The sequence below is a fragment of the Myiozetetes cayanensis genome, unplaced genomic scaffold (genome assembly GCF_022539395.1).
Source record: "Myiozetetes cayanensis isolate MyiCay16 unplaced genomic scaffold, myiCay2020 scf3, whole genome shotgun sequence".
NCBI classification, from domain to species: Eukaryota; Metazoa; Chordata; class Aves; order Passeriformes; family Tyrannidae; genus Myiozetetes; species Myiozetetes cayanensis.
This window is the reverse complement of record NW_026087521.1, coordinates 12,159,552-12,185,809: the sequence shown is the minus strand read 5'-3', so window position 1 is coordinate 12,185,809 and position 26,258 is coordinate 12,159,552. Positions and strand designations below refer to the sequence as shown.

Genomic DNA, 26,258 nt, shown 5'->3' with positions numbered 1-26,258 from the left:
AGGGTAAAGAGGAAAATAACATATTTTAATAGGCCTGTATTGCTAAAGAAATTGGCTCCTAGATCTGTCATCTCTGTTAAACTGTGTATCCCCTATGGATAGCTACTGTCATAACCTGGGATCATAACCTGGGCAGAATATGCATGTAACAGAAAACTTCTGTCATATTCAATACAGTTCATAAACATATTTGGGGACTTCAAAATGATCGTATTGGGCAGGGACAATCAGCTGGGGCACCTGGAAGCAAAGGGAAGATAGTTATGTATTGTCCCAGATCCAGGAAGAGACATCTTTATGCAGTTCATACAATGCCTGTAGCTGGTCAGATTTAAACCAGGGCTGAGAAATAACTGGCTCCGGGGACTACTGATGGGCCTGACTCTAAAGCCTATTTGCATTTGTATCCCGAGGCGTGTAAGGGTGTAGCTGATAGGCAGGAATAACTTTCTGTTGGTTTGGTTGCCCTAATGAATGCCAGCAAAGCAGGGGTGGAATGTGCAGTAACGGGAGTGGGCTGCCCTGTGGGTGGGAGGGAGCCGTTGAATTTGCTCGGTTATAATGTGAAACGTTACTGTCTGAGGAGGCAGTCAGAGACTCTCAGCAGCATCAGCACTGAATGTGAATGAAACCTTGGATAGGAAATAGATGGAAAATGAAACACATTAAGGGTAGGTGGAATTGTTGAACCTCACTTGGTGGTGTATGTAACTGAGCTACACTGGAGAGTATAAATGGAGAGTATTTATTAATTAGTTTTAATACCAGCACTGGCATAAGTAGTTTTTGTTTACAACAGTATATACTTGTTCTCACCCTTCCCTGTCCTAGCCAGTTTGTTGGTGTAAACACTTGCATGGTTGCACAGTGAAAATTAAGTGCTTCTCAAGGGATAGTAAGGTAAGAAGTGACTATCAGCTAGATTAGTTTCTTAAATAAATTCACTGTGTGGACAAGTCTGGGGAAGTAATGAGGGCAGAAATGGATTGGCTCACAGTAGTGGCTGCTTAAGTACTGCAGCTGCTGTAAGAATAAACCTAACAGCAGATGATCATGGGTGGATGCTTCACATTTGGGTTTTTTTGTTACTGATGTTTTTTTCTCCATGATGTCTAAATAAAACTTTGCTTTGTTTTACTGTTGATCCTCAAAACTAGATAAGAATTATTAAGAAAGATTCATTCTAATTCTTAAGGCTGTTTATGGAGAGAGCTATTCTTTTTTTGTTATCAGCGCTGTTATTAATCTTTCTTGAACAGCACACAAGGTCACTGTAGAGTCAGGATACTTTCAGGTCTGTTGAATGAAATTTTTGGCAATGCTTATTCTTGCTAGGGATTTTAATGCGAAATTTCAAATAATAAAAGTATTTACAGATCAGCTAGTTGCAAGTTTGAGAGCTTATTTGTGTGAAATCCTAAGACCAAGAGCAACTGGAATAATTGCTGGGGCAACTGCTGCTGCAGCCATAAAAAAATATGCATAGTAAAAGAAAACTTCCAAGATGTGTAGCTGTGTACAGTTTGCAGAAGGCTCAGCTTCTTGCTTTGCAAAATCCGCAGTGGTATGATGGAACAGCCTGAAGTACTGCACAATAAAAGTTTAAATGCATTCAGAATTTTCCAGTCTCAAACTGTTCATTAATTAAAGCAGCCAATTTCAGACCTGAAGGAAAAATAAAAGCACAGCCAAAACTTAACTGGCAGTCATTTGATAGCAGAGCTTGCTGGAGCCAATTACTTACATGCTCCCTAGTGTTTGCAAATAGCTTTCCTTTAAGCTGAAATAATTTTTTTGTTTCAAGCCAAAATGCATGGTTTTTTGCAGTTAGTAAAAATATGTGTATTGAAAGAAAATTTCTGAGTTGGGTAGCTGTATATGGCTTGCAGAAAGCTCAGTCTTGTGTTGGTAAGGCTACAGTGGTGTGAGTTTGCTGGGAATTGTGTGCTGTCCCCTTCAGGTGATGTGTAGTGCAACCCAGTTCTGGATGTGATCTACACAGAGAGACTGATTAAAAACAAACCCAGCCTTTTGCTTCAAAAATGGCAAAAAAATAAAGACATTTGCAAAACTATGGAATGTCTGCAAGGCAGTTGTAAAGTTTTGGGGATGTTGTTGGATTCCAGTAAATCAGAGCTTCATAGTAACTGTTTGACTTTCTGGCTTATGGATTTGTTAAATAAGGACCACGTTTCTGTGTAGAAAAGAATGATAAATCTGTTTTGGCAGACTTCATGCTTAGTAGCATGTCTGTGCTTGGCTGTATAGTCAGTTGGGGAAACTACATCCATTTCTTTTATGGAGTAGCAGATGTTAGAGGAGACTGGATGGAGAAGGTGAAAACACAATAGATATTATGCCGATGCATTTTGTATTCAAATAAAGTTCAAGTAATTTGGCTTGAAGCTCTGCTCTGTTCAGAAGACCATTTAAAAAGAAAAATTTCAATGGCAGAGTTCTTCTTATAATGTTGTTGTGTCCTGTTTCCAACTTTCTCTTGGAACGGAAAGAAGTAAAATGTTTAGTTAAATTTGTATTACTTTTCTAAATAAACAGAAGGCTTAGGGCCAAAATATCTGTATCCAAGTTTTCAGTTATAACAGTTATTTCAGCAACACTGAAATAAGCATTTTACCCCAAACCTGTTGTCTTAAGCGCTATATCCTGTTTACAGGTGTAAGGTGGTTTAGTGGGGCATGAGACATGGGTTTTCCACGCCATGTCCTGCCTGATCTACTTCTCTTGCTTTGTGGGTTACTAGGGGTGCCTTAGTGCTTGGTGCTGGAAAACCAGTTATGTGAGCTCTACCTTTTGATTCATGTTGGGCTTTGTCCTATTCCATCAGCCAGTGGTGCTCTTCTCCGTGCCTAGAAAACCTCCTGGCCTTGTGGATTTGGCCTGACTAATGGTCTCCTTTAGAAGTTTGTATGTCTTGGTCCATTTTCTTTTCTGAATTCAGTTGACAGAGCAAAGAGTCTCTGAGCACAGAGAGGGTGGTGGCCTTGCATCTTACCTGAGCCCCTCTTACAGATGGTGTCAATCCACTTGCCCTTGGTTGGGGGTAAGTTACCTCATCCTGAAGGATGGGCTCCATTTGTTAGAAAAGCAGTTTAATGCTTTTAAGTAGCACAGGAGTTTTTCTTTCCTTTTAAAAGTATGGAAAATGGAAGATTTCTTCTAGAACTTTGTGTAACTCTGAATTTTCACCAAGGATGTGACCTCTTCCCTCTGTCCCTCCCAAGTGAACGCAACTCCATTCCAGTTTGATTTTGGTGTTTCTGTAGTTCATAATTTTTGCTGCCATTTAAGTCCTTGAAGTAGTTTCTCAAGTGCCAAACTATTATTTTGGGGGAAGGAGAATTTAGGGAAGCTGGCAGAAAACTCATTTCTGATTGGGTGTTTTCTAATATTTAAAATATACCTGCCAGCTCTCCTTATCTGTAGAGGCTTCTTTTTGCAGAAGTGTAAGAATCTCCTTGGACTAACAGTTGGCTAAGTTTTATTTTAAACTAATGACTTCTGGTTTTCAAGAAATTATCATCTACCTTTTTTTTTTAAATAAGAAAACTTAGATTTCTTTTACTAAATGTCATGAATATTCTAGGATATATTTTACCAGTTTAAACTAAACAGAAGTGAACTGGCAAGATTGATACTTCAAAGGAATCTACAGTTCATCAAGAATACTTTTGAGTTAATTGTTTGTAAATGTGTCCCTTTCTTATGCATGTAAAAGTTTTAAAGTATTCTCTGAGCACTGAGGTCTTTTATCCCTTGAGTGGCTTATGGAATACTAATGAAAGCAATGTATGTGCATCATGTGGAAAATATGTTGGCAGACACATAGATACCTGCAGTGCCTTAAATGCTTTGGCATTGTCTTTGTTTAATCAGCATAGTTGATCCCTGCTTCCCCTAGAGGTTTATACTTTCAGAATAAGATCAAAGGTTTATATGAAAATTCAAGCAAAAGTAGAATTCACCTATTTTAGAGATAAATGAATAGATAAACAGAAGCTTAAAAATAAAACCTTAGGCACTCCGGTCTCTAATATAAAATGTCTTGTAGCAACAATAATTACAGTAGTTATATATATTTAAAAAATCAGACATCTGAGATGTTAACAGATGAATTTCCTGGAATTAAGTACCTATATGATTAAACTTCTGTGATTTGTTTTCATGATGCTTTCTAGAAGAGTGGATGTTTTATGCTCTGCCTGTGTGCTTTGCTAAATTAATAAGCTGACTTGGCATTGAGAATGCTCATTGAGGAATGGCAAACAAAATACCCAAACCCAACCCTCTTTAGTTAAAGTAAGTTAAAATATCCATTAGAATTTTTGGGGGTATTCTATCTGCCTTTCTATGGCACTGATTCTTTTTAATACCATTTATAAATGGTATTGAGTGTCAGTTTCATTGAAGGCTGATTCCAGTAAATGTTTAGTGGAATAGAGGAAAAAAAGCCCAGAACTATAAAAAGTTACATTTAAATTATGATGCAGATGTGATATCTTAATGTTGTATAGAAAATACATAAATGGAGTAGTTTCAGTAAAACTACAGGGAAACTGGAGTACAAAGCAATTACATAAAACAAGATTATGAGCAGGAGTATCAAAAATTCTATCAGCAGTGTTTTCTGAATGTTGTTGATACTTCTTTATGAGAAGTGAATTTTGATGCGTTAATATTGTATCTCTGCTGTATGGTAAAATAATGGTAATGTTGTTAAGAAAAATTCACAGTATTTGTCATATCTTTGCAACTCTACTTAGTGTTTAGTAACCGGTTGCTGCTGAAATAGCGGGAACAGACTCTGCACTTGAAGTTGGAACATCACCAGTAAATGCATTTGGGTTCAATTTGGTAACACTTCTTACATGTGTGTAATATCTTAGCTGAAAGGTTGTAGTCAACAATATATTTCATTTTCCCTGTAATTATGAGCTTGTGGGGGGCACAGCGAGTTATGTGATTCCTAAGAAAACTGTGGGTTCAATTCTGTTCTCTGACAGCGCTGTTTGAGTGGACTGGCTTTGATACATCAGCCCAGTGCTTGAGTGTACAGCTGCAGATGGAGTATCTGAGTTAGTGAAATGGTAGATAGGCTAAAATGTGTGGTGGAGAGTTTTCCACAGGACAAACATCACAATTTCTTATTAAAAATTATTCCTGCCCCGCAGCTGTAAATCGTGCTGTCTTTTCACTACTGGTCATCTTCTAGTTTTTACCAGGTGGAGTTTGTAGGTACTGGAAAGCTGTGCACTCTTTAAAACAGCAACTGTTTTTTGATTTTATTTGTCTGTTTTTATTGTTTTGTTTGGTTGGGGGTTGTGGGGTTTTGTTGGGTTTTTTTTAAAGCTGTTAGAGCAGTGTATTTACTTTCAACATTTCAGTTGAAAGTAAATAGAGAAATTGAAGCATTTAGCTTCAACTGAATTGCTTCAGCAACTTTTAAAATAAGATAGGGATATTTGTTTTTTCTACCTTGGATACAATGAGATTATATTCCTAAAGTCTGCAACACTTAAGTGCAGTTTGGAATACGAGATTCTGACTACCAAGTTCACAGTTTTCTAAGAAATGTGCCAGAATTGTGACTACATAGAAATAAACTTTTCTCAGTTATTTTCTTACTTTTTTATATTTCACGACGGAATTAAGAATAAGCACTGCAGCCATGACTTGAGATGTTTCAATTTCCTGTGGCCTTTCACCAGTGAGTTCAGTTAAACGTGTATCGGAATTGTATTTGAAATTGTTACATTTACCTTTATTCCAATAAGCTTTTCCTTTGTTCTAGGCAAAATAGGAAATAGTACCAAATATCTTTTGTGTTCTGACTTTCCTGCATGTATGTGCCTCTTGTCAGTATAAGGAAAGTGTTAGTAATGCTACATGAGGCTGCTGCTCTTACTACAAAATAAAGCCACTATATTGGCAAATCCCAAGGTACTGTATAGTTCCAGTGTCTCTTGGACAGATTTGCAGGATCGTATTACATCAGGCACTGAATGTCATAAGTTTCAGTAGGAATTACTATTCTTCCAAAATGTAAATTAAGGAACCCTTCCCCCTCCCTTTTGCAGTTGGTAGATAATAGTGTTAGTATCTGAAGCTGTGCATTCCAGGGAGTAAAATTCAGCCTGAACTACAAAGAGATCTCATGTCTGCTTGCCACAGCATGTTTGTGAAGGCTGCTGTGTAATAGCGACTCTTTTAAAGGCATATTTTGGTGATAAAAAAAAAATACAGTGGATCATAAAACGAGAGGCTCGTTTCTAATGTGTGTGAGAACATTCAGTCTTATGAATGTTGGTGCTAGTCCAAGAAAATATTGATTAATTAAAAATTTATTTTAGCTCTTCTGAAAAAGATATGGATAAGAACACGGATGAAGAGCAGCCTTCAACTGCGTGTAACCAGTACCCTAAAGAAGCAGTGAAGAAACGGCAGAACTCGGGTCGTGGTTCTGGGGGCAGCGATTCTTCCAAGACCTTCAGGAAAAGCTTTAGGCTGGACTACAGATTGGAAGAGGATGTAACTAAATCAAAGAGAGGCAAAGATGGGAGATTTGCCAACCCATGGCCAACGTGGAAATCGCCAACCTTGCCAAATGTTTTGAAATGGTCCCTCATGGAAAAAAATAACAGCAATGTGCCAGGCTCAGAGGTAAATACTGCATGTTTTCTTTTCATGATTTAGGCTGCTTTTACCTCTGCTCTAATCAATAAAATAGGACAGTTTCTAACCAATCCTCATTAGGCATCTTTTGGAGATTTTTGTAAGTTTTACTTTTCTGATTTTATTATCACTTCATTATTTTCAAAAGATGGGTTCTCTTTAATTTTTGTCTCCTTTCTGTTAGTTCCACTGCCTTTGATTTATCCAACTCAGTTTATATTTCTAAAAACAACAAAAATGGCCTCCTAGTTACGCCCTTTCCTTTCTAATAGGTGTAGCCTTAGGTAGCATATTAGTAACATAATTCTTGTTGCATGAAATAGCTGTGGCATATCTAGTTTTGAAAGTTTTACCTTTTTATTTTAGACTGCCATTTAATACGTACATTACACCTTTTTCCTGAAAATTTAATAAAGAGTTGCTGTCACTTACCTATGAAAGTGTTGGCAAATCGATGTTTTTTCTGTTTCAGTACACCAGAAGAAAAAATGGCATATGTTAAAACTAACCTTAGGAGATACTTGTACTGAAACACTTAAAGTACATTGACAGTTTACTGTGAAGCACCGTTATTCGTTCTTGGTATGTTGCTTTTGTCAGATATTGTGTATAAAGAAGGAGACAGGAGAAACAACCTCTGAGAGAAACTTCTTTTCCGTGAAGAGTAATGGATACTGGAAAGCCATGGTTCTCTTTGTGGCCACAGGAAGTATGAAGATGACCACAGTTTTGACAGGATTACTTCTCAGTGTATTTCTGATGTGTTGACTGCACTTCAGAAAAGCTGTGCTGAAAGGTGCCCAACCAGGGACAGCATTTGTGAACAGGCAGATGTTAATAATGCTTTTAAGAAGGTATGCATAGGCTATAAATCTCAGTCAGTATTTAGTAAAGGACTTTCAATTTTATCTAATGTGAATTACCCGTGAAGGAAGGAATTCAATCAGTTTTATGGACAGAAAAGTTGTGTTACTCATTAACACATGATGGTCAGAGGTTTGGGGATGTCTTTAAGAATATGTGGCACAGAACATATTAAGGAAGAAATAATCTTGGCCGTAATTGTTCTAAAATAATAATAACAACAAAGAATTGACTTCAGAAACAAGCACAGAAAACCTGTTTCGGTCTTGGGATCCCTTCAGCAATTTTTCTTTTTTAAAATTTGATGATCTGCACCTTGTAATGGTGAGAGCAGTTGCCTCAGTGTGTACAGCTTTCTAGTGTGTGCTGGCCACATTTGCATAAAATTCACACCTTGACATTTTCAGGCGCTTTGACCTCTGCCCTATTTGATATGTGTGCAAGGCTTCGTGTCTTCCCAGTGCCAGCCAGAAACCTGGTTAGTGACTGACTGTGGAGTGCAGGACACACAGCACTCTGATGGCAGTGGAGAACTGCAGCACTCCCCTTTAATTTACAGTCTGTCCCTACAGTAAAGGATGATCCCATAGGAATCTGCAAAGCACCAGTTGAGAAGCTGTTTCTCTGACCCAGCTGAGATTAATTTTGGACTGATTTTATTGTTTGCATATGACATTTTTTAATTAAGTCCCTCCAATTATTCAGGAGCTCAGTGAAGTAAATCAGAAATAGGAAAATCTTGATAGGGATCAATGAAATGCAATTCTGGAGTCCTCAGCCATTTTGATGCTTGTTCCAACCAGTTTTGTTCCACACCTAAATCAGCCTGTAGAACACATCTGAGCTTGTTTAAAATTCAAACTAAGGGCTCCATATTTTACTGAGCACTGCTAGACAGTGTGTCCTTCGAGCAGACTCCTGCTTCAGGTTCCACACTGAGTGTGCCTAGTGATATCCTCCTATGCTGTGCAGCTTCAGTTTATCTGTACCAAGTACTTTGCATATGTAAAAAAAAAAATCATATTATCCAGGATATATTATTGTACTTCACTGTGGAAAAGCTATATGTATTATAATCATGCCTTCACAATGAGCCTGTATCATTATCCAGAATGCACAGACTTCTTGTATTTTCATTACGGGCTTTATTAATAACTTTGTTCAGTGCTATTGGAGGATCTTTAATTATTAGTTGTTGGATCAACAATTTAGATTGTTCTCATTTCTGCAAAAATCCCGTGGTATTCCAGTATGCACTAAGCACCAAAAATCCTAAGCTAATCAGCTAGTCTTACCAAAGCCTGTCATGTGTTTCTTCTTGCTTTGCATTAGGAAGGAAAGAAGAACGTGGGAGGGGGGAAGGGACACAGCAGGAGGAGTTTCTATATTACTTCAGTGATGAAGATAACACAGTATTGAGCATTTTTTGCTTCTGTCGGCAGCTGATTTGACATTAATACCATGTTTCAAAGATCTGTTATAATTCTTCTGCTACTGATAACGTTTCTGGTTAGTCTGACATAGAACAAAGTGTACAATAGCAGGTTAAAAGTTTCCTAAGATTCTGTATTTTATCTGTTATGCTGTTTTGTTGTGTAAGTTTTAATAATTTCATATGAGGTATACTGATAATAGCACTTGTGTTTTGGTATGAAATCTTATGAGTTGAGTAATGAGTCCTTATTACTTTAAATGGTGATTTTGGTGCACTTTTGTAGAATACAAAAAAAACCCCAAACAACCATAAATACAAACCCCATGCGCTGAAGGTTAATTTTTTTGGCTATTTCCTGGTGTGATTTACTACAACAGCTCAACAACCTGCGTGATTTCTGATCTCATCCTCTGGGGAATCATTGATTTGGATCAGAGGCCTGGAAAGCACAAGCTCTATATGAGATCTGCGAGTTACACTGCCTTTGTGTTTTTGGTTTGTCTTAAACTTTCGTTCACAGAATTTCATGAGTAGGCCAATAGCAGTCATTTGAACAGTGTTCCTCTCTATTTATCAATCTTCCTGTCTGTGTGACCTTTATAAATGCCTTTTATAGCAATTAGTTCTGCCCTTAATGAACCATTTGAAATACTTAATAGCATCAATCCTAGTGACATTCCTGTAAAGCCTTTATTAATAGTGTAGAGGTGTTTTGGGTGCCTATCCCAGCAGGTAATTAATAGTGCAGGGGTGTTGTGGTTTTACTCCAGTAGGCAACCAAGCCCCAGTCAGCTGCTCACTTATACCCCCTACACCACTTGCACCCCAGAGGAACTGGAAGGGAAAAATGAAAGAACTTGTGGGTTGAGATAAAGACAGTTTAATAGGTAAAGCAAAAACTGTATGTACAAGCCAAATAAGAAATTCATTCACTTCCCATGGGCAGGCAGGTGTTCGGCCAGCCCAGGGAAGCAGGACTGTGTCCCATGTAACAGTTAGTTGGGAAGACAAATGCCACCAGTCTGAATGTCCCCCCCTACTCCTTCTTCCCCCAGATTTTATTGCTGAGTGCAGTGTCCTATGGTCTGGGATCTCTCTCTGAGCTGCGTCCGTTGTCCCAACTGTGTCCCCTCCCAGATTCTTGTGCACCACCAGTCAACTGGCTTTGCTGCTGTGTAAGCACAGTTCAGCAATAGTAAAAATCAGTCTGCTCTCAACACTCTTTTCAGCACAAATCCAAAACATAGCACCATAGGAGATACTGGGAAGAAAATGAACTCTATCCCAGTCAGAACTAGTACAATATGTTTGAGTCCCAGTTAAGGACTAACTGTTTACATCTGCTAATTGGTCAGTTCTTCATCCATTTAGTATCATTTATTAATATTCCATGACGCTAATTTTAAAAACTAATTTGTATCAGTGTCAGCAAAAATAAGGTGAATTAATTTAGTTCTCAGAAAATAGTCTAACTCTAAAACCTGCTACTTAAAAAGAATATTTTCCATAAAAAATGTACTTACTGACCTGAATTGCATTATGACAATTGATTACTAAATTCCACATATGAGTTTAATTTCTTTGATATTATCTGATTTGTTGGCTTAACCATGTGTAATTTGTTTGTTTTTCTGAAATTACATTTTTGAGTATTATGTTAGTTTTGTGCATCTTTGACTTTTTTTTTTTTTAAATTGAAGTGTCACAATACAACGCTCTCTGTGGTTCAGATTTCTGTGGCCAGTGTTGTTCCCATGTGCTGAGAATCAATTAGAGATAAGAAAGTGATTCTTTTTTCTTGGAGAAACAGCCATTTATCTTGGTCTAAGTCCCCAACTTTTGTATGATTTAGAGATTGTATTGGACTAACCTTATATTCAGCTTTATAGAAGGTTATTTATTTCTCATTCATGTAGACAGTAATGAAACTTTTTCAGTAGACATGTCTTGTCCATTAGCTCTCAGAAAAAGCAATTTCATGAATATTTTATTATTTACAGTAGAATTGCAGGGGGATGGAGATGTATGTGCTTTGTTTTTCCTAACATATGCCTTCCAAATCAATAAAATATTGTGGAGAAAGTAACTCCCCTGAAGCCATCAGGTTTTAGCAAGGCAACTTCTGGAGTCCTAAACTGTCACAGCATCAACTGAACTTTTTAGAGAGCACAAGGTCAGCTCTAAGCTCACTGATAGTGCTAATCTGTGCTAGGCTGAGAGAATAAGAGCAACAACCATCACGGGGAGAACTTGACTAGGAACCAGAGGTGCTGGGACATTTGTGATTACCAGGGAGTGTCAGGAGTCTGTAGAAGCTGCCTAACACACAAACATTCTTCTAAAGGAACATGAGGAGTGCAGAACTGTTTGGGAGGAGAGCCTTAGCCACACTGTGGGCAAGCTGGAGATGTTCAGGAACTCTGAGAAGACTCTTTAGGGGTTTTAATAGGAAAACTATTGTTATTACACATAAAACTTCTGCATAAACATCTCAACCAAACTGCAGTGAAGAGAGTAATTCCAGTTCAGGATGAGAGAGTGAGTGGTGGTTGGGCGATGGGTTTCCATAGGTAATGTACAGCCATGGCCTCCTGTGTGCCAACCTGAGGCTACACATAGAGTCAGATTTGAGCCAGCTGAGATGAAAGCTGTATATTTTTCTCCTCTGCATTAGTGTTCAGCCAGATCAGTTCTCTGACCTGTCAGACTTGAGTGGAGACTGCGTAATTGTTCATGCTGGAACAAGAGGGGAGAATGTTGCACAGGAGAATGGATTTAGCTTGATTTCAAGTCAGTCATGGGGCTGTGTCCTGAACATGCAGGGAGATCAGTATAGTGATTTATTCAGTAATAATTAAACTTTAATTGCCTTAAAGTCTTCCATAAAACATCATAAGAAGCATAGCCAAGTACCTTAAGGTTTTCCTTAAAAATTATTTAATGTTTTATGAATGTCCATTGAATTATTGGCAGCATGGGAAGACAGAATTGTAAAGGGTGATATTAGGCAGGTGAGGTTAACTTCCATGTGCTGCTAATGGGGAGAGAGAAAGGGTCTGATAAAGGCTAACAGAGCTTTTGTGGAGTGCTGTTGGAAACGTGGCATCCTCTTTCATCTGTGACTTATTTGTGCTAGGACTTGGAGGATGCATCATTTAGTTGCACAAACTAAACTTCAGCATTTGTTAAGTAACTGTGTATATATATGTATATTCTTTTTCAGGTCAGGGAAGGCCAACCAATTGCAAAGCCCTTCTTGGGATGCTGTTAGTGCCTTGCAGTGCTTTCACTGCAGTGCTCTCAGACTTTTATCAGTAGGTCTCTCTCAACAGAGAAGTGTAAATGTTGCAAAAAACTAAAATGAAATTAGGAGGGAGTAGCTGGGAAAATGGCCATTAAAAAGGCATCTATTTTGTGCTGCAGTTCTCTGATTGCATAAAAACATAATCAAAGTACAAGTCTTGACTGTATTGATTTGTGCCTTGTATGCAGTTTTTGTTCCATGGCCAAGCACAGTCTGAAATTTCTCATGCATAATATTGTGTTCTTTCTTGCTAGGAACTCGATAAAGAGCTTCCAGTGTTGGAACCTTACTTTGTTCAAAAGCCAGAGCTTGCTGGGAAGACAGGAGCTGGTATGCGAGTCACATGGCTGGGACATGCCACAGTTATGGTGGAAATGGACGAACTTGTACTTCTTACTGACCCAATCTTCAGCCAGCGAGCATCCCCCAGCCAGCTGGTGGGGCCCAAGCGCTTCCGAAGGCCCCCGTGCACGGTGGCGCAGCTCCCCAAAATAGACGCGGTGTTGATCAGCCACACCCACTACGATCACTTGGACTACAACACCGTGACGAGCCTGAACGAACGCTTTGGGAGCGAGCTGCGCTGGTTTGTGCCGCTGGGGCTCCTGCAGTGGATGCAGAGATGTGGCTGTGAGAATGTCATCGAACTGGACTGGTGGGAAGAGAACTGCGTCCCTGGGCACGACGCCGTAACTTTTGTCTTCACCCCTTCGCAACATTGGTGCAAAAGGACTGTGAGAGATGATAACAAGGTTCTCTGGGGCAGCTGGTCTGTCTTGGGTCCTTGGAATAGGTTTTTCTTTGCAGGAGATACTGGATATTGTTTAGCTTTTGAACAGATAGGTAAAAGGTTTGGACCTTTCGATCTTGCAGCCATCCCCATTGGAGCTTATGAGCCAAGGTACGAAAATCAAAGTTTGATCAAAGTACGTAAATGACTCAATATACTGATGGCAAAAAATACACCCAGAAGTTAAAACTGTGGGTGTGCTTTATTAAGAATATACATCTGAATATAGAGGCAAAAGAAGGAAATTGCTGAGGCAAAGGGATGTTGCTGAATAAAAAAAAATAAAAAAGCAGGCAATTAGAAGATGGAACTGAAATGTCCAGGATGCCTGTCTGTGTATGTGTGATGTTTTTTGAGAGTTTTTCCTTCACTGTTAAGCACAGCCAGAATGATTTGGCAGTCTTTCTTCCATGAAAGATGTTGAGTAAAAATCTGGAATTACTCCGTGATTTTTTAAATTTTTTTCCTGAAACAGCATAGTTTAATCCAGCCCATTCAGATGCATGCCATTTGCCGCATTTTTCTCTTGCTTCAGGCTTTATGCTGGTTTTGCAACTTATCTGGAGATAAAGATGACTCAGTTATAGTGTTTGAAAGATCTGTTTGTTTAGGCATCTCTATTCTACTTACAGTGGGTTATCTAAACTTCTAGATGATAACGTTCATATAATGCCGGAAGGGAAGTGTGTATGGGCTGGGAAAGGAAGATAGGACTGAATAGAAAGGTAAAAATCTGGTATCTTTCAAGAATTGCCAGGTTCTCCCTTCTGCTTTACCACTATTCTCTTGAGCTGTTTCTGAAGCACACACTCCTTGGTGTGCGCTGCTAGCATGAAGTTTTCTCAGGGATGGATTTAAATTTTTGGCCTTAATAATTAATTATTTGGCCTTATTACTGGCACCTCAAGGCGCCAGTAATATGTCCATATACTATTGGAAATCTAGGTAAGAAAAAACCCTTTGAAAAGGGGAGTGCAATACGTGAACTGCTGTTTCAGGGGCATGTTGGTATATGTTAGTTTCTTAGTTTTGAGTGTTCTGTATGTTGTTCAGGTGTACATGCTCATGATTTTTTTGATGAGGTGACTATATATATATTTTTTTCCTCTTTGCAACTTAGCCAATGAAAGTAAAGAAGAAATCTCACACTGGATTAGGTGACACAAAAAAAATGTTGCTTTCTGTTTTGGTAGGTGGTTTATGAAATACCAACATGTGGATCCTGAAGAAGCAGTAAGAATCCATATTGATGTTCAAGCAAAGAAGTCTGTAGCAATTCACTGGGGGACCTTTGCTTTAGCAAATGAGGTAAATTGCAACACTGTTACATGAGTTCAGATTTTCAAGTACTACAACGGTCATTAGTGCAGCTTTGCTTATGCAGTGTAACCTACATATCTGTAAATGTAAACTTAAAATGTGACCTTTGTATCAGTGACAAGTTGTCACTCCATGTACTGCTGTTCAAAACAATGCTTAGCTTTTCTTAACTGATTACATAAAATATTTCTACAGTTAAGAAAGTACAGAGTTTCTGAAACAAATGTGGAGGATTTCTGATATCCAAAAGCTGAGGAACATAATAGGTGGGGACACATATGCAGTAATAAAAGCAAACTCAGCAGTGCCTCACTTGGAGATAAGAACTGCATGTCTGTAGGTCAGTACAGTATTTATTAATCATACCTGTCTAGTAAATAAATTGAATGGTATTTTTAATAGTTGATTCAGAGTTAAATATCAACAAGGATATGAAAAACTGAGTTACTCTGAGTTGCTGATTTTTTTTTTTTTAATTTTTTTTTTTCATTCCTTCCTTCTACCCCTTAAGTCCCCAGTTCTAATAAGAAGGTTACCCAGGTACTTTCACAGCAACTAAAAATGCAGTGAATGGGAAGCATCTACATCTGCTTTGATACTGTCTGGTAGCTGGTTTTCAACACTGTCCTTGCATCAGTTGCACCACTTTATCTTCTAATTCATTCCTGATACTGTGATCACCTGATATGTCATATGTTCTGTCCCTTCCAGCTCCTTGTGCACCTCCCCCCTGGCAGAATAAAGAGTTCCCAGGCAGGGAACAGAGCCAGGACACAGAACCTTTCCTGTCCACAGTGTTTTCAATAAACTGTGCCACTAGTGCCCACGGTACAACTGTTACTGTGTATTTAGAAGCGCAAAAAGTAGGTGATTTCTCCCTGGTGGTGCCTTTTCTGATGTAGCAAGTACAACGCGGTAACTTGAATTCAGGCAGGACCGCTGACAGCTTGGGTTTACTGAGCAGAGAAAGCGCCAGCTGCTGGCCGGACAGCGCTTCCCCCGAAGGGATCTGTTAATGCAGTGAAGGCGAGCGAATTGTGGAGGACAGGCTGTGCCTTGTTACTTACTCTGCAGCTGTAAATCAGCATTCTTAGCATTTAAAAACTTAAAACGAACCCAAACGTTTTGATAAATATCTTCCTTCTTCCCCCATTTTTTAAAGCAGTGATTTCCACCCCCACCTCCCCCCAAAAATGTTGCAGTGGTATCTTTTCCCTGATATTAATCTCATTTTTTCCAGTATTACTTGGATCCTCCGGTTAAACTGAATGAAGCTCTTGAAAGATACGGCTTGAAAAAAGATGACTTCTTCCTCCTAAACCACGGAGAATCACGGGACCTGGGCACAAATGAGACGTTTGAAAACTGAAACCATAACAGTTCCTTGTAAGCCCAGTTTGATCTGAACTAGCAATTAATAGTACAAATACTAATATTATGTATTTACACAGTGCATTTTTTAGATTGAATTGGATTTCTAGGTGTCAGGTTTTAGAACTAAAACTTGCATACCAATTTCATGATGAATTTTACTAGTTATATTGTTTATAAATTTTGAGAGGTCATCTAAAAGTGGTTAATATAAAAGGTGTTGTCTGGGATTAACTTGCAGTTTCAACTCTGATGTACACCACTGATAAAAAGTTTTATTTTTACACTCTTCATCTTACCTGCAGCAGCAATAATAATCTCAGCACAGGACTTATTCTTAGGATTAATGGCTGACTTGAATTAGTCATTGTTAGATTGTCATCTCGTTAGTCTGCAGGTTCTGCCCTGTACCTTGAAAGCTTCACTGTAGGTTTTGTGGAGTGGAGTCTTCCATTACAGCTGTGTTGTTAAAGCACAAACACAGTACAATTGTTTTACTGAGTGCTTCTTCATTTTCATATATTGATGAACCACAAAACCTGAATTTTACAGTGATCAAAGAAATGTGCCTTTTAAAGAGAGAGATAATTTAATATTGCACCATGGATGTGTTAAACTAACTGCTGGCCAGAGTTCTCTGCACACTTTCATTGTTTTGTCGATGTTTTAAGTTAGGTCTGAATGTGTCAAATGCAGCACATGAAATGGAACAATCCCTTAATGGCACTTGTCTTTGTGTTGACTCAGCCTTTTTCTAAGTTGGTTTTGTTTTTTATTTTTAAGTGGTAAGTCTGAAGCAAGGGCTGTGGTATTTTTTCTTAGAGCTTCCCTATAATTTTAAAGTTGAATGAGAGATTACAACATTGTTCAGTATTATAAAAGTTGGCTAAATGTATCTGTATCAAATTGCCATGCTAATTTACAAAAATTAAAGCCTATCGTTGCCAATAAAAAGGGTTGTTATTCTCCTTCATAATTCATTGGCAGTTTGTTTTTTGTTTATAATTTGTTTTGGTCTATGGTCTGTGTTTTTGGTTGGGTAGGGTTTTTTCTCTTGCTGTGCATTACATTTTATTTTCATATTCCATGAAGATAAATACAATTTTTTAAAAAGACATTATTTAAAAACATGAACTTCTGGCAACTAATTAAAACCAGCTAATGAGATTTCATGCTATGAACAACCTGAAGTAATCTTTTAACTCTAGACAGTTATCTCTTTTAGGACTTCCCAATATAAATATTTTAAGTCTTATAGATCTTCATATCAACAAAGAACAGCACAAGGAGGCAAAGAGGAGTTAGTCCAAGTTCAAGCTGAGAGGGGTTCTGGAACAGAGATTACACTTATATGTAAGAAAAAGCAACTTCTTTTCTTTGCTGGGGTTCAACTTTGACAAACATGAAGATTTCTTTATTTCAAAAGGTAATTCTAGAGTCATGTAGATGTATTCACTGGAATTTGTTCAAAAAGGGGTTTAAAACTACTCTGTTGTTCAGTTTTGATTTTGGGAGGGTATTTCAGATGAAGTCTCTATTGAGCCTTGTGTTTACACAACAGCTTCAATTAGAATTTGGGTGATATAATGCATCTTACATGTTCATAATTTTGTGGAGGACACCAAGCTGCAGGAAGTTTCGAGTTCTTTGAAGGACAAGGTTAAAATTAAGGTTGGTTTTGTTGTAGGTTGGGGTTTTTTCCTGTTTGCAAAATCATCAATAGATTATTCTGTAAAATTATGTACTTTAGAAAGCGTGAAACTAAAATACAGAATACCCAGATAAGCAGCCACAAAGTAGAGAAATACTGACTTACATGGATCAGAGACATATTTTGTTTTGAATCTATTAATTTACAACATTTTTAGGTAGAATGGTGACTGTTATGTTTTGCCTGGTGCTGAAAAGATTCCATCCAGGGTGTGGGATAGGGAATAAAAAAATTAGACATCCTTGCATGATGGCGCTTGGGAGAGTCTTGCATGATTTTAGAACATCTCAACAGCGTTGTTCTACGAAGAAAGCATTTAAAAATAGGTCTTTCTAGACCAGAAAAAGACAACTGAGACAACACTGTAACAACTTTTCATGTATTTTTAGAAAATGTCACTTGTTTCTGTCAGCTGTTGAAGCAAAGGATAAGAGGTCAACTCTATCAAAAAGGTTGGAGAACACAGAAAGGGACATCTGGACATCTCTGCTGCTCAGCTAAAGAAAACATATATATCATCTATACCTATAACAATCTAGTCTTAAGGCCTCATCAGGAGAGGAGAGTGAGATTAGTAAATTCTTAGTGCCTGGCCTACCTTTAATTTTTCTTTGTTGAATTCAGCAGGAGAACACCTTAAGTCTACAAAAAGTGGCACAACATGAAGTGATTGTAACATATCTTGCTTATTACAAACTCTACAGTGTTTTAGAAGTGGGAAGGAGAAAGGGAAGTTCGCTGTCAATGCAGCAACTGTCCAAATTCTGACTGGGAATCTTGCCAACTTCTATTTCTGCCTTAACTGTATTCCTGGTGAGTTAAAACTGCCTATGTGGTTAAATTAGATACATGTAGCTTTACCCCTGTATTGATCAGGGTACAGGTAGGTTGCAGTTTCAAGGTCATCTTTTTCTTGCAGTTTCAGCTATTTGCAAAGTCACCTTCTGAAAATAACATCTATTGTGTTACAGAAAGAGAAGATAGCAATGTTTTGTTAAGAGCAGAGTGGGTATATTAAGTTAGAAAGATGAAGCACCTGGTAACAGTTTAGTGATACAGTTCTCTTAAAAATGGTACAAAGTGGAAAACGTATTTCCAAGCCCTTACATCTGATGGGTTTTTTACTTCCTCTATAATGCAAGTATTAGGAAGTTTTTTAGTATAGTCTGGTTTTAGAAGTCTTTTCCAGTATGTTTTCTGTTCATCAGTGAAACTCTGTTCAGGTTCTTTTAAAGTGATGTTTGTATGTATTCCACTTCATTTTGAGTCAATGCTCGATTGATGACTTACACTTTATGGAGGCTAGTTCAGCACAAGCACTTATCCCAATGATGTTCTAGTTGCAGAAAAAAGGAGTAAAGTTCTCCTTTACTCTCCTCAAGGAAAGCAGGCTCAAGGGCTGCTACAGAACAGGAAGCTTTTGTAAAAATGTGTATGATACTGCTCTTGTAGACTTTTTTATAAAGATGAGAATACTGAGTTGCAGCTGCAGATAATCTTTGACTCCTAATAAAATATTTTTAAAAATATGCCTGCTTTCCTTAAAGTGACAACTTTAAAGCAAAATAAAATCCTTTCAATTTTTGTTCAAGTGTAGAAACTTTGCACAGTTGTGGTTAACTGCACTGCAGTTAATTAAGCTATTGCTGCTTGTAAAAAAAAAATCTGTTGTGCTCTCTATATTAAATATTCTTTGTGCCTAGTAATATGGTAGTATTCAGGGTTTATTTGTCGTTGTTTTATTGTTTGCTTGTTGCAGGGTTTTTTAGCATAGCATTCCCAAGATTAAATATTTTCATCAGGTCAGTCTGCTTAAGAAAACAACACTACTGTGTTAATATTCTCACAACTTGTTCTTTCACTTCTGGATCGGGGTGATGCAGCAAAAATGCCAGTTTCTGAGCAAATGGGGCAGAGTCCCTGCAAAGTATGAAGAAAATTGAGTCTTCACTGTATTGGTCCTCAGTTATGGTGCCAGCTTCATTGTTCACGTTCTTTTTCAAGTTTGCTGCAAATGCCAGGGCTCTGAGCAGAATATCTCTGTTTATACAGTTGTCAAAAAGTAACAGCAAGGATGGCACCTAGGATATGCAAGAAATATTCCATACTTAATCACCAGCAGTAAGTATATGTAACCATAACTTTAGAAAATGAAAAAAAAATTGTACCTAAAGCAGAAACTTTGTATGTTGTGAAAGCATGTCACAAACTTGCACACTATGCACATATTTCCTCTTTAGAAAAGACTGGCTTGTGCATCAACATCCTAATAAATACTTTGTATTTTCAATCTCCAAAATGTGGCTGGCTGGAAAATTCCCATTTGGAAGAGAGGGTCTGCTTTACTTCTCAGTAATGTTGATTTTTGCTTTCTGCAGGGATCTGAATATTTTTGTTAGCACTTCTGATAAACAAGAAAAGGATGAACTTTTAACAGAACTGAATATTTATCTACCCTGATCTTGTTTGAATAATGAAGACAGTAACATCTAGACTAGCTCTGCTGCTGGCAAGTAACTCACAAATAAAGGCCACTGCACGTTTCAAGGAAGTTACTTTGGGGAGGGGGAGGAGGATGCAGCACCAATTCCAACCCCTGACTCTGTTTTGGTGTGAGGGAACGAAGCTGAAATAAACCTGGATGCCAAGGCCAGCACAGCAAACGTCCCAAAGTTCTCCATGAAGATGTAAGTAGATGCACAGGGAAAGTTCACTTAGAGACAGTAACTTTATGACTGCATTTGAGTAAAGGGGTGGGGATTTCAGTGGAATTTGGTTGGTTTTGGTACAGTATATGGGCTGGAGAAACAGCTATTGAGAAGGATCATTTACAGTACTGGTTCTCTTTGATGTCTGCACCTGGTCTTCAATCTATATACTGACTGTGTGCCTGGAAGTGAGGTTTTGGATTCCTTATACATGTTACAAACTAAAGTTCTTGGTACTAGCCCTTGGGTGGAAAGGCTTCTGCACGTTATCATTGATTATCAGGAATGGTGCACCAGAAGTACAACCCACTGTCTCCAAGGCCCCGGGGCCCTGTACCTGTCCCTCTGCAAGTACAGGATCTGTATTACACTACCATCTGGAAGAAAGCCAGCCTGTGAAAGAATGTGCACTTCTAACTACTGCTTTTAACCAAGTACTGCCTAGAATTGTACACTCTGGAATTGCATGTATATTTCTAATACACTAAAATTCTTCTAATGCATGCACATATCTAAACAGGTACATGTGTTTATATTCTAAAAATAAAATGAAGCAGCAAGAACCTTACTTGAGCTCTGAGAAGATGTCTTGTTATGGCTGGGTTTGCAGATAAGTTCACAAGTACTTTCAAAACCTGAATCTGAAATGAGTAGACAAATTCATTACAAGCTCCAAACCAGTAAATACAGTAGTAATAGGCATCAGTAATGTCAGTGTTGACTTGTAGAGGAAAAGGTAGAATGGGTCAACTAACATCTTGAGTTGTGCACTTCTTTGGTATAGGGGAAAACCAAGGTATAGACATGTTAGAAGTAAATTCAGTTTGACTTCAACACCAAAAATAAGGCAAGATCTATAAACAACTCCCTGTAGGCAAACTCCAGAATATTTATAAAATACAGAGGGGATGGTTAAGTTCTGTATTTAAAATTATCAGAAGCATATACACATAAACCTTTGTACTTTCTTGGACCTTGTGACACTAGTCATAAAACTAAACATTGAGAAAAGGCCAAGTTCCTTATTGTACTTAAGTAAAATAGGTGTGCTATGTTTAGTGGAAGTCGCTGCTTTGGAAAACTGGCTTTGATCTGAGAGAGCAACCACATACACTGATGGTACCACAACAGCTTGAATAAATGCTGAGTTTGGTCCCTGACTGAAGCTCCTCTTTCAATATTACAGTAATTCCCAAGTAAGCACGATTTGCCACTGCAGTCACTGGGTTGCAAGAGATGTAACAGGCACAAGGGAACAGAAGTCCATAACTTAGGATCACTGCTCAGGATGTTTCCATAGAGAGATTCATGCATCAGTGAACCCTTTCATATGCAGATTCTCTGCTCTGTGGTGCAGTAGCAATGTTTAGAGCAGCAGAGAATTCTGGAGTTGTTATAGCAAAGGCACAGGACACCCTGTACTGTTTTGGTAGAGCTCAAGCCCAATGGTTCCACTAGCAAGATTTCCTTCCCTCCACCCTTTTTGAATTTATATTGTGAAAGTAATACAGATGGTTATTTTAGTGCACAGACTCTGTATCTGCTATCATTAATGAATGTTTGGTTTTGTTCTTCCTTAGCACAGTCTCAACCCTTTTACAAAACCAGTAAAAAAGGAGGCAAGTAAAGCAGCATCATAAATGGCTTGCAACAATAACACTACTCAGTACCTGTGTCCTTTCAGTTCCTTCTGAAAGCAAATGAAGAAAGCATGGAATTGAGTTTATCATCTTTTGGTGGTAGTCATTGGTTACAGACATATTTGTCAGCAGTCTGAGTCCAGCAAGCTGCACATCAGAGTTGAGGGGAGCTGACTCAATGATCCTACAAACTTGTGTGATATATACCTGGGGAAAAAGGGAAAGAGATACAGAGATAGTTTTTGATACAAGCATATTTTCTGTTCAAAAATAGTATCCATGGCCCAGCTACAGTTGCATAAATACCTCCAGAATGTTGCTGGCTGAATACATAACACGGTGAAGAATCTTGGAACCAAGGTACTTTTTTGTTTTGAATATATTCAAACATTCTATTGGCATGACAGAAGCAGACAGTTATGCTCACTAACCTTTCTGAAGCATAAATTGCTCTGAAAACCTAAATTGCTTAGACTCCATCTCCGAAGTGGCACAGCTGCTTATAGGAGTTAAAGGATTTTTTTAAAAAAATCACTTATAGCAACTATTATCTTAAATGTTGAGAACAAACTAAGGGCAAGCCTTGGAATGAAATCCTTTCTTCCAATTATGTGGCTCATTTATTGGAGCACTCTATAGGAATAGTGATGACCACTGACATTAACAACTATTTTTACTAAATTTTCTTTTGGATGACAATATACAATAAATCTCAGAGTCCTAACTAAGAAAAAAGTTACTTTGCCTTTACCAAAGGAGTTATTTTCTACCTATAGAAATATTGGCAAGCACTATTTAATAAAAGTTGTTCATTACTAAAGACACTGCAAACTACCACATACAATCATGCTGCCTTTTTATCAAGCTACTGAAAAAAAACCAGTGAAAATATTCAAATCTGCCTCAGCTCTCTGCCTGGGCACTTCCTGATCTATTGATTAATCTGATCGTGACAAAAAGTAGGGGTTTTTTGTCTTGATGCTTAGTCCTTTTATTTCCATGGCATCTGCTATATTTACCAGTGGAACTTGTCATTCATGTATACACACTGTTCTTTAAAGATGAAAGTATCACCTGAAAGATTCATCTCACACAAAGCCAGGAGCTCAATTACTGTTTTCTCCTTGCCTGAGTCCTGCCAAGTTCGGTCTGCAATTCACTGTATTAATCAACCACTGCTGCTGTTCTTGGGATGTTTGGAAATCATAATTCCATAATTCCACATAATTCCTCACATAATTCCACTATAAACTTAGCAGCACATCTCTGTTTAATAACATTTGGTGAAAACTGAACACCAGCTGCCTAGTTTCCTGTCTTTTAAAATAAAAGTAAGTGCCAGTGAAGGAATTAATTTCTAAGTTACCTTTTCACTCTTGGGATGCACAGATCATCCCATCTGCTGACTCATATGCCTCTCATCAAAACATTTTGGTATCCTGGCTTGTCTTTAACAAACATGCTGAAGGTCCTGTACTGTCTCCTGTGCCTTGTTTACTTTGGTTTTTCCTTTTAAGAAACTTACCTGTATCTTTTCCTGATTTTTAATATTCATACTCAAATTATTAAGTGCATTTAGTGCTTTTTCTTTAACTTTGGGAACACAATCGGAGAGCATCCCTCCAATAACAGAAAGGCCGTCCAAACTTCGGATTATATCCTGAAATATAAAAGACATTTAATAAGATTTTTAAAACTTTAAATTAAATGCTGAAGACTTTTCTCAAAGTTCCCATTTTAACAAAAATGAAATGTGTGAATGAAGACTTCCAGAACAGACTGGTCTGTTTAAAGAGAGACGGTTGGCAGATGCTGTTTTATTGCCTCCCTTGAAATTAAGAATGGTCCTGCTTAGGGATAAAGTATTATTTGATGTTACTAGACAATGGCACAATGCCTTCACTTTTAAAATCTGGCCTGCAAAGCATGCTTAAAGCATTTTAGATTATAAAGAATCAAAGAAAGTTATTGCATCGTGACTCTATAGAACAGCTGAGCCAGGTCACAGTACCTAAAAGTCTTCACTGAACAGAATTTCAAGATGCAGCTTCATATTATGATTGAAGCTCTGAAACTTTTTCCATTACACTTGATTTGATTACTAATTTAAACTTTCTCACTTAGACTCTAACTGTCACTGAAAAAAAATGTACTGTTTTCAAGAAAATGAAAAATGGACCAATGGGCCTTGGGCTTCTCAGTTACATTCTGTTGTATGAGATTTATATTAAGAAACCACTTTTGAGAAGCCAAAACAGACAGCTGTCATAAGTACCATACAAAAAGGACAAAATAAAATAAAGAGTGGGACCTTGGAGGTTAAACTTTTAAAAGGCATGAAAATCTGTATCCAGCTCAAAGTTTTTCTCATCCTATGCCCAACTGATTGGAAGATACCTGGATAGTTGGAAAATTACTAATACGTAAATAGCATAAGACTTTGTGAGGATAAAAAATTAGTTTATCTCAGTAAATTTCAGATGTGAAACAGAAAGCGCTTAACCTCCAATTCAACCCTTTCACTAACATTAGATAACTGTAAGCCAAAAAAAAAGTATATTTACAGCACTTTCAAAATAGAAGAACTCTGTAAGGACTTTAGGTTGTCCAAACATTATGCTTTGATGAATTCTGTGAAGCTGGTAAATTATATTATTTGGGCTAGCAGAAATTAAGGCATAGACATAAAATGGATTTTAGAGCACAAGCTACGGTAGCTTTCAGTCCTGTGTCACTTTAGCAAAACAGCACCTCTCATCTGCCAGACTGGCTGGCATTGGACATTGTTTTCTGTGGAACAATACTTACTTGATTTACAGAGAAGGCAGCACTGTTGCTGAGAGTGATTAAAGCTTGCTCTTGAATTAATGGATCATCTGTGGCCTGGAGCAAATGAATCAGTTTCTGTAGAGCGTCCGCATCCATGCCATGGGTTGACACTGGAGGACTGCTGTCTGTGTTCAAAAATTAAATACTTGATACTAAGTTTGAGACATTTCACTTAGTTACCACTTAGCATGTTTTACAAAGTTGAAATTTAGCTCTCAGTTGCAGGACACATTGTACCCAAGCAGTATGTCATGGTAAAAAGACTGTGTTTTACAACAGCAAGCTTTCCATCCTTTTTCCCCTGAGTCCTCTAATTCCCTCTTTTCAAAGTAGAGAATAAAAGGAACACACAATTAGAGCTTGAGGTACATTACTCTCTGATTAATGAATAGCAAACATTCCATTCAAAATTATTAGGAATATTCACCAAACATGTTTGGTTTTTTGTTTTCCTTGTGGCCTGTGAAATGACGTGGAAATCTGTCTGGGCACTGTAGGAAAACAAAACTTATGATTTGCAGACTACTACTTCCAGAAATTATAATAATGACATTTTGCTACTACCCCAAGGTCCTTTGACAAAGTAACAGCCACAATGTTAAGAACGCTGCTGGTCATGGCATCACTGCAACAACTGAGGAAGGCTGTCTCTGAGTCAGGAAGATGTTATGGAGCACTTGGCTTTCATAAAAGGATGGCACGGTGAATGCCACCAAAGGCCATTTTCACTAGATTGGAGTCGGAACTATTTAGCTAAGCTGAAGAGCCTGGAGACCTGATCTATGACTGCTGGACTGGTCATAGCTGGCTTGAGATGGCTCCTGAGAAGCTAACCGGTCCTTCAAATTCCACAGATCTGCTGCCACCATCTCACCAGGCAAACACCATAGTATTCTTTGGAGGTTTAAAAAAAAAAAAAAAAAAAGTCAAAGTTAATGATGATAATCCAAGAGCTCACTTCAAAAACAATTTCGTTTTTCTCTCTCATCCTCATCTAAAGAGCTCACTTCAAAAACGATTTCATTTTTCACTCTCATCCTCATCTAAACACTTTGTTTAGCTTTGAATTAGGGGGGGGGACACAAATAACTTTAATAACGTAACAGCCGATCAGTCCATTAAGTAAACACAGTCATCAGACGCACGCTTTAGGGGTCTTAAAAAAAAACAAACAAAAACACAACCAACCAACCAAAGAAACCCAAATTAGGCTTTTCTAAAAATAAACCACGCTCCCGAGTCCTGCAAAGCACGGTACAGCTCTGGGAGGGCCGGCGGGCGGCACTGAGGCACCGCCTCCCTCAGGGCGCTTCTTCCGTCACCGCCCCCGGGCCGCGGCCGCGGGTCGGGAACCCCCCGGGGCCCCGCGGAGCCTCCGCCGCCCTCACAGCACACCGCGGGGAGGGGTGACCGCCCGTCCTGCCCCGCCCTGCCCCTCACCTGCCCCTCACCTGCCGGCAGCCCCCGGGCGGCCCCCGCCCGCCGCCCGCCCGCCGTGAGCCGCCACAGGCAGTAGCAGGCGCCGGCCCCGAGCAGAGCGGCCGCCGCCGCCCTCAGCGCCGCGCCCCGCGGCTCCCCCATCGCCCCGGCCGCGGC

At 38.6% G+C, this 26,258-nt stretch overlaps 2 protein-coding genes across 4 annotated transcripts in view; one reads left to right on the top strand and one right to left on the bottom strand.

Annotated features, from left to right (window-relative positions):
- The window catches only part of NAPEPLD (N-acyl phosphatidylethanolamine phospholipase D), a 21,659-nt gene extending 4,909 nt beyond the window's left edge, over positions 1–16,750 (top strand). For both annotated transcript variants that reach the window (XM_050323642.1, XM_050323643.1), the window contains exons 2-5: positions 6,369–6,678; positions 12,548–13,194; positions 14,277–14,391; positions 15,644–16,750. In XM_050323642.1, the coding sequence (XP_050179599.1) occupies positions 6,369–6,678; positions 12,548–13,194; positions 14,277–14,391; positions 15,644–15,772 (1,201 nt within the window). In that variant the 3' untranslated portion in view covers positions 15,773–16,750. The remainder of the gene's footprint in view (positions 1–6,368; positions 6,679–12,547; positions 13,195–14,276; positions 14,392–15,643) is intronic.
- Positions 16,030–26,258, bottom strand: ARMC10 (armadillo repeat containing 10). Of its 2 annotated transcripts, none has more exons than XM_050323647.1 (6): positions 26,114–26,258; positions 24,642–24,787; positions 23,359–23,493; positions 21,864–22,040; positions 20,763–20,834; positions 16,030–19,566 (listed from the first exon to the last, which is right to left on the bottom strand). In XM_050323647.1, exons 1-6 carry the CDS (start codon positions 26,241–26,243, stop codon positions 19,312–19,314), a joined length of 915 nt encoding a protein of 304 aa, XP_050179604.1. In that variant the 5' UTR covers positions 26,244–26,258; the 3' UTR covers positions 16,030–19,311. The 2 variants fall into 2 exon arrangements, with proteins under 2 accessions (XP_050179604.1, XP_050179605.1); XM_050323648.1 differs by lacking the exon at positions 26,114–26,258 and adding an exon at positions 25,438–25,906.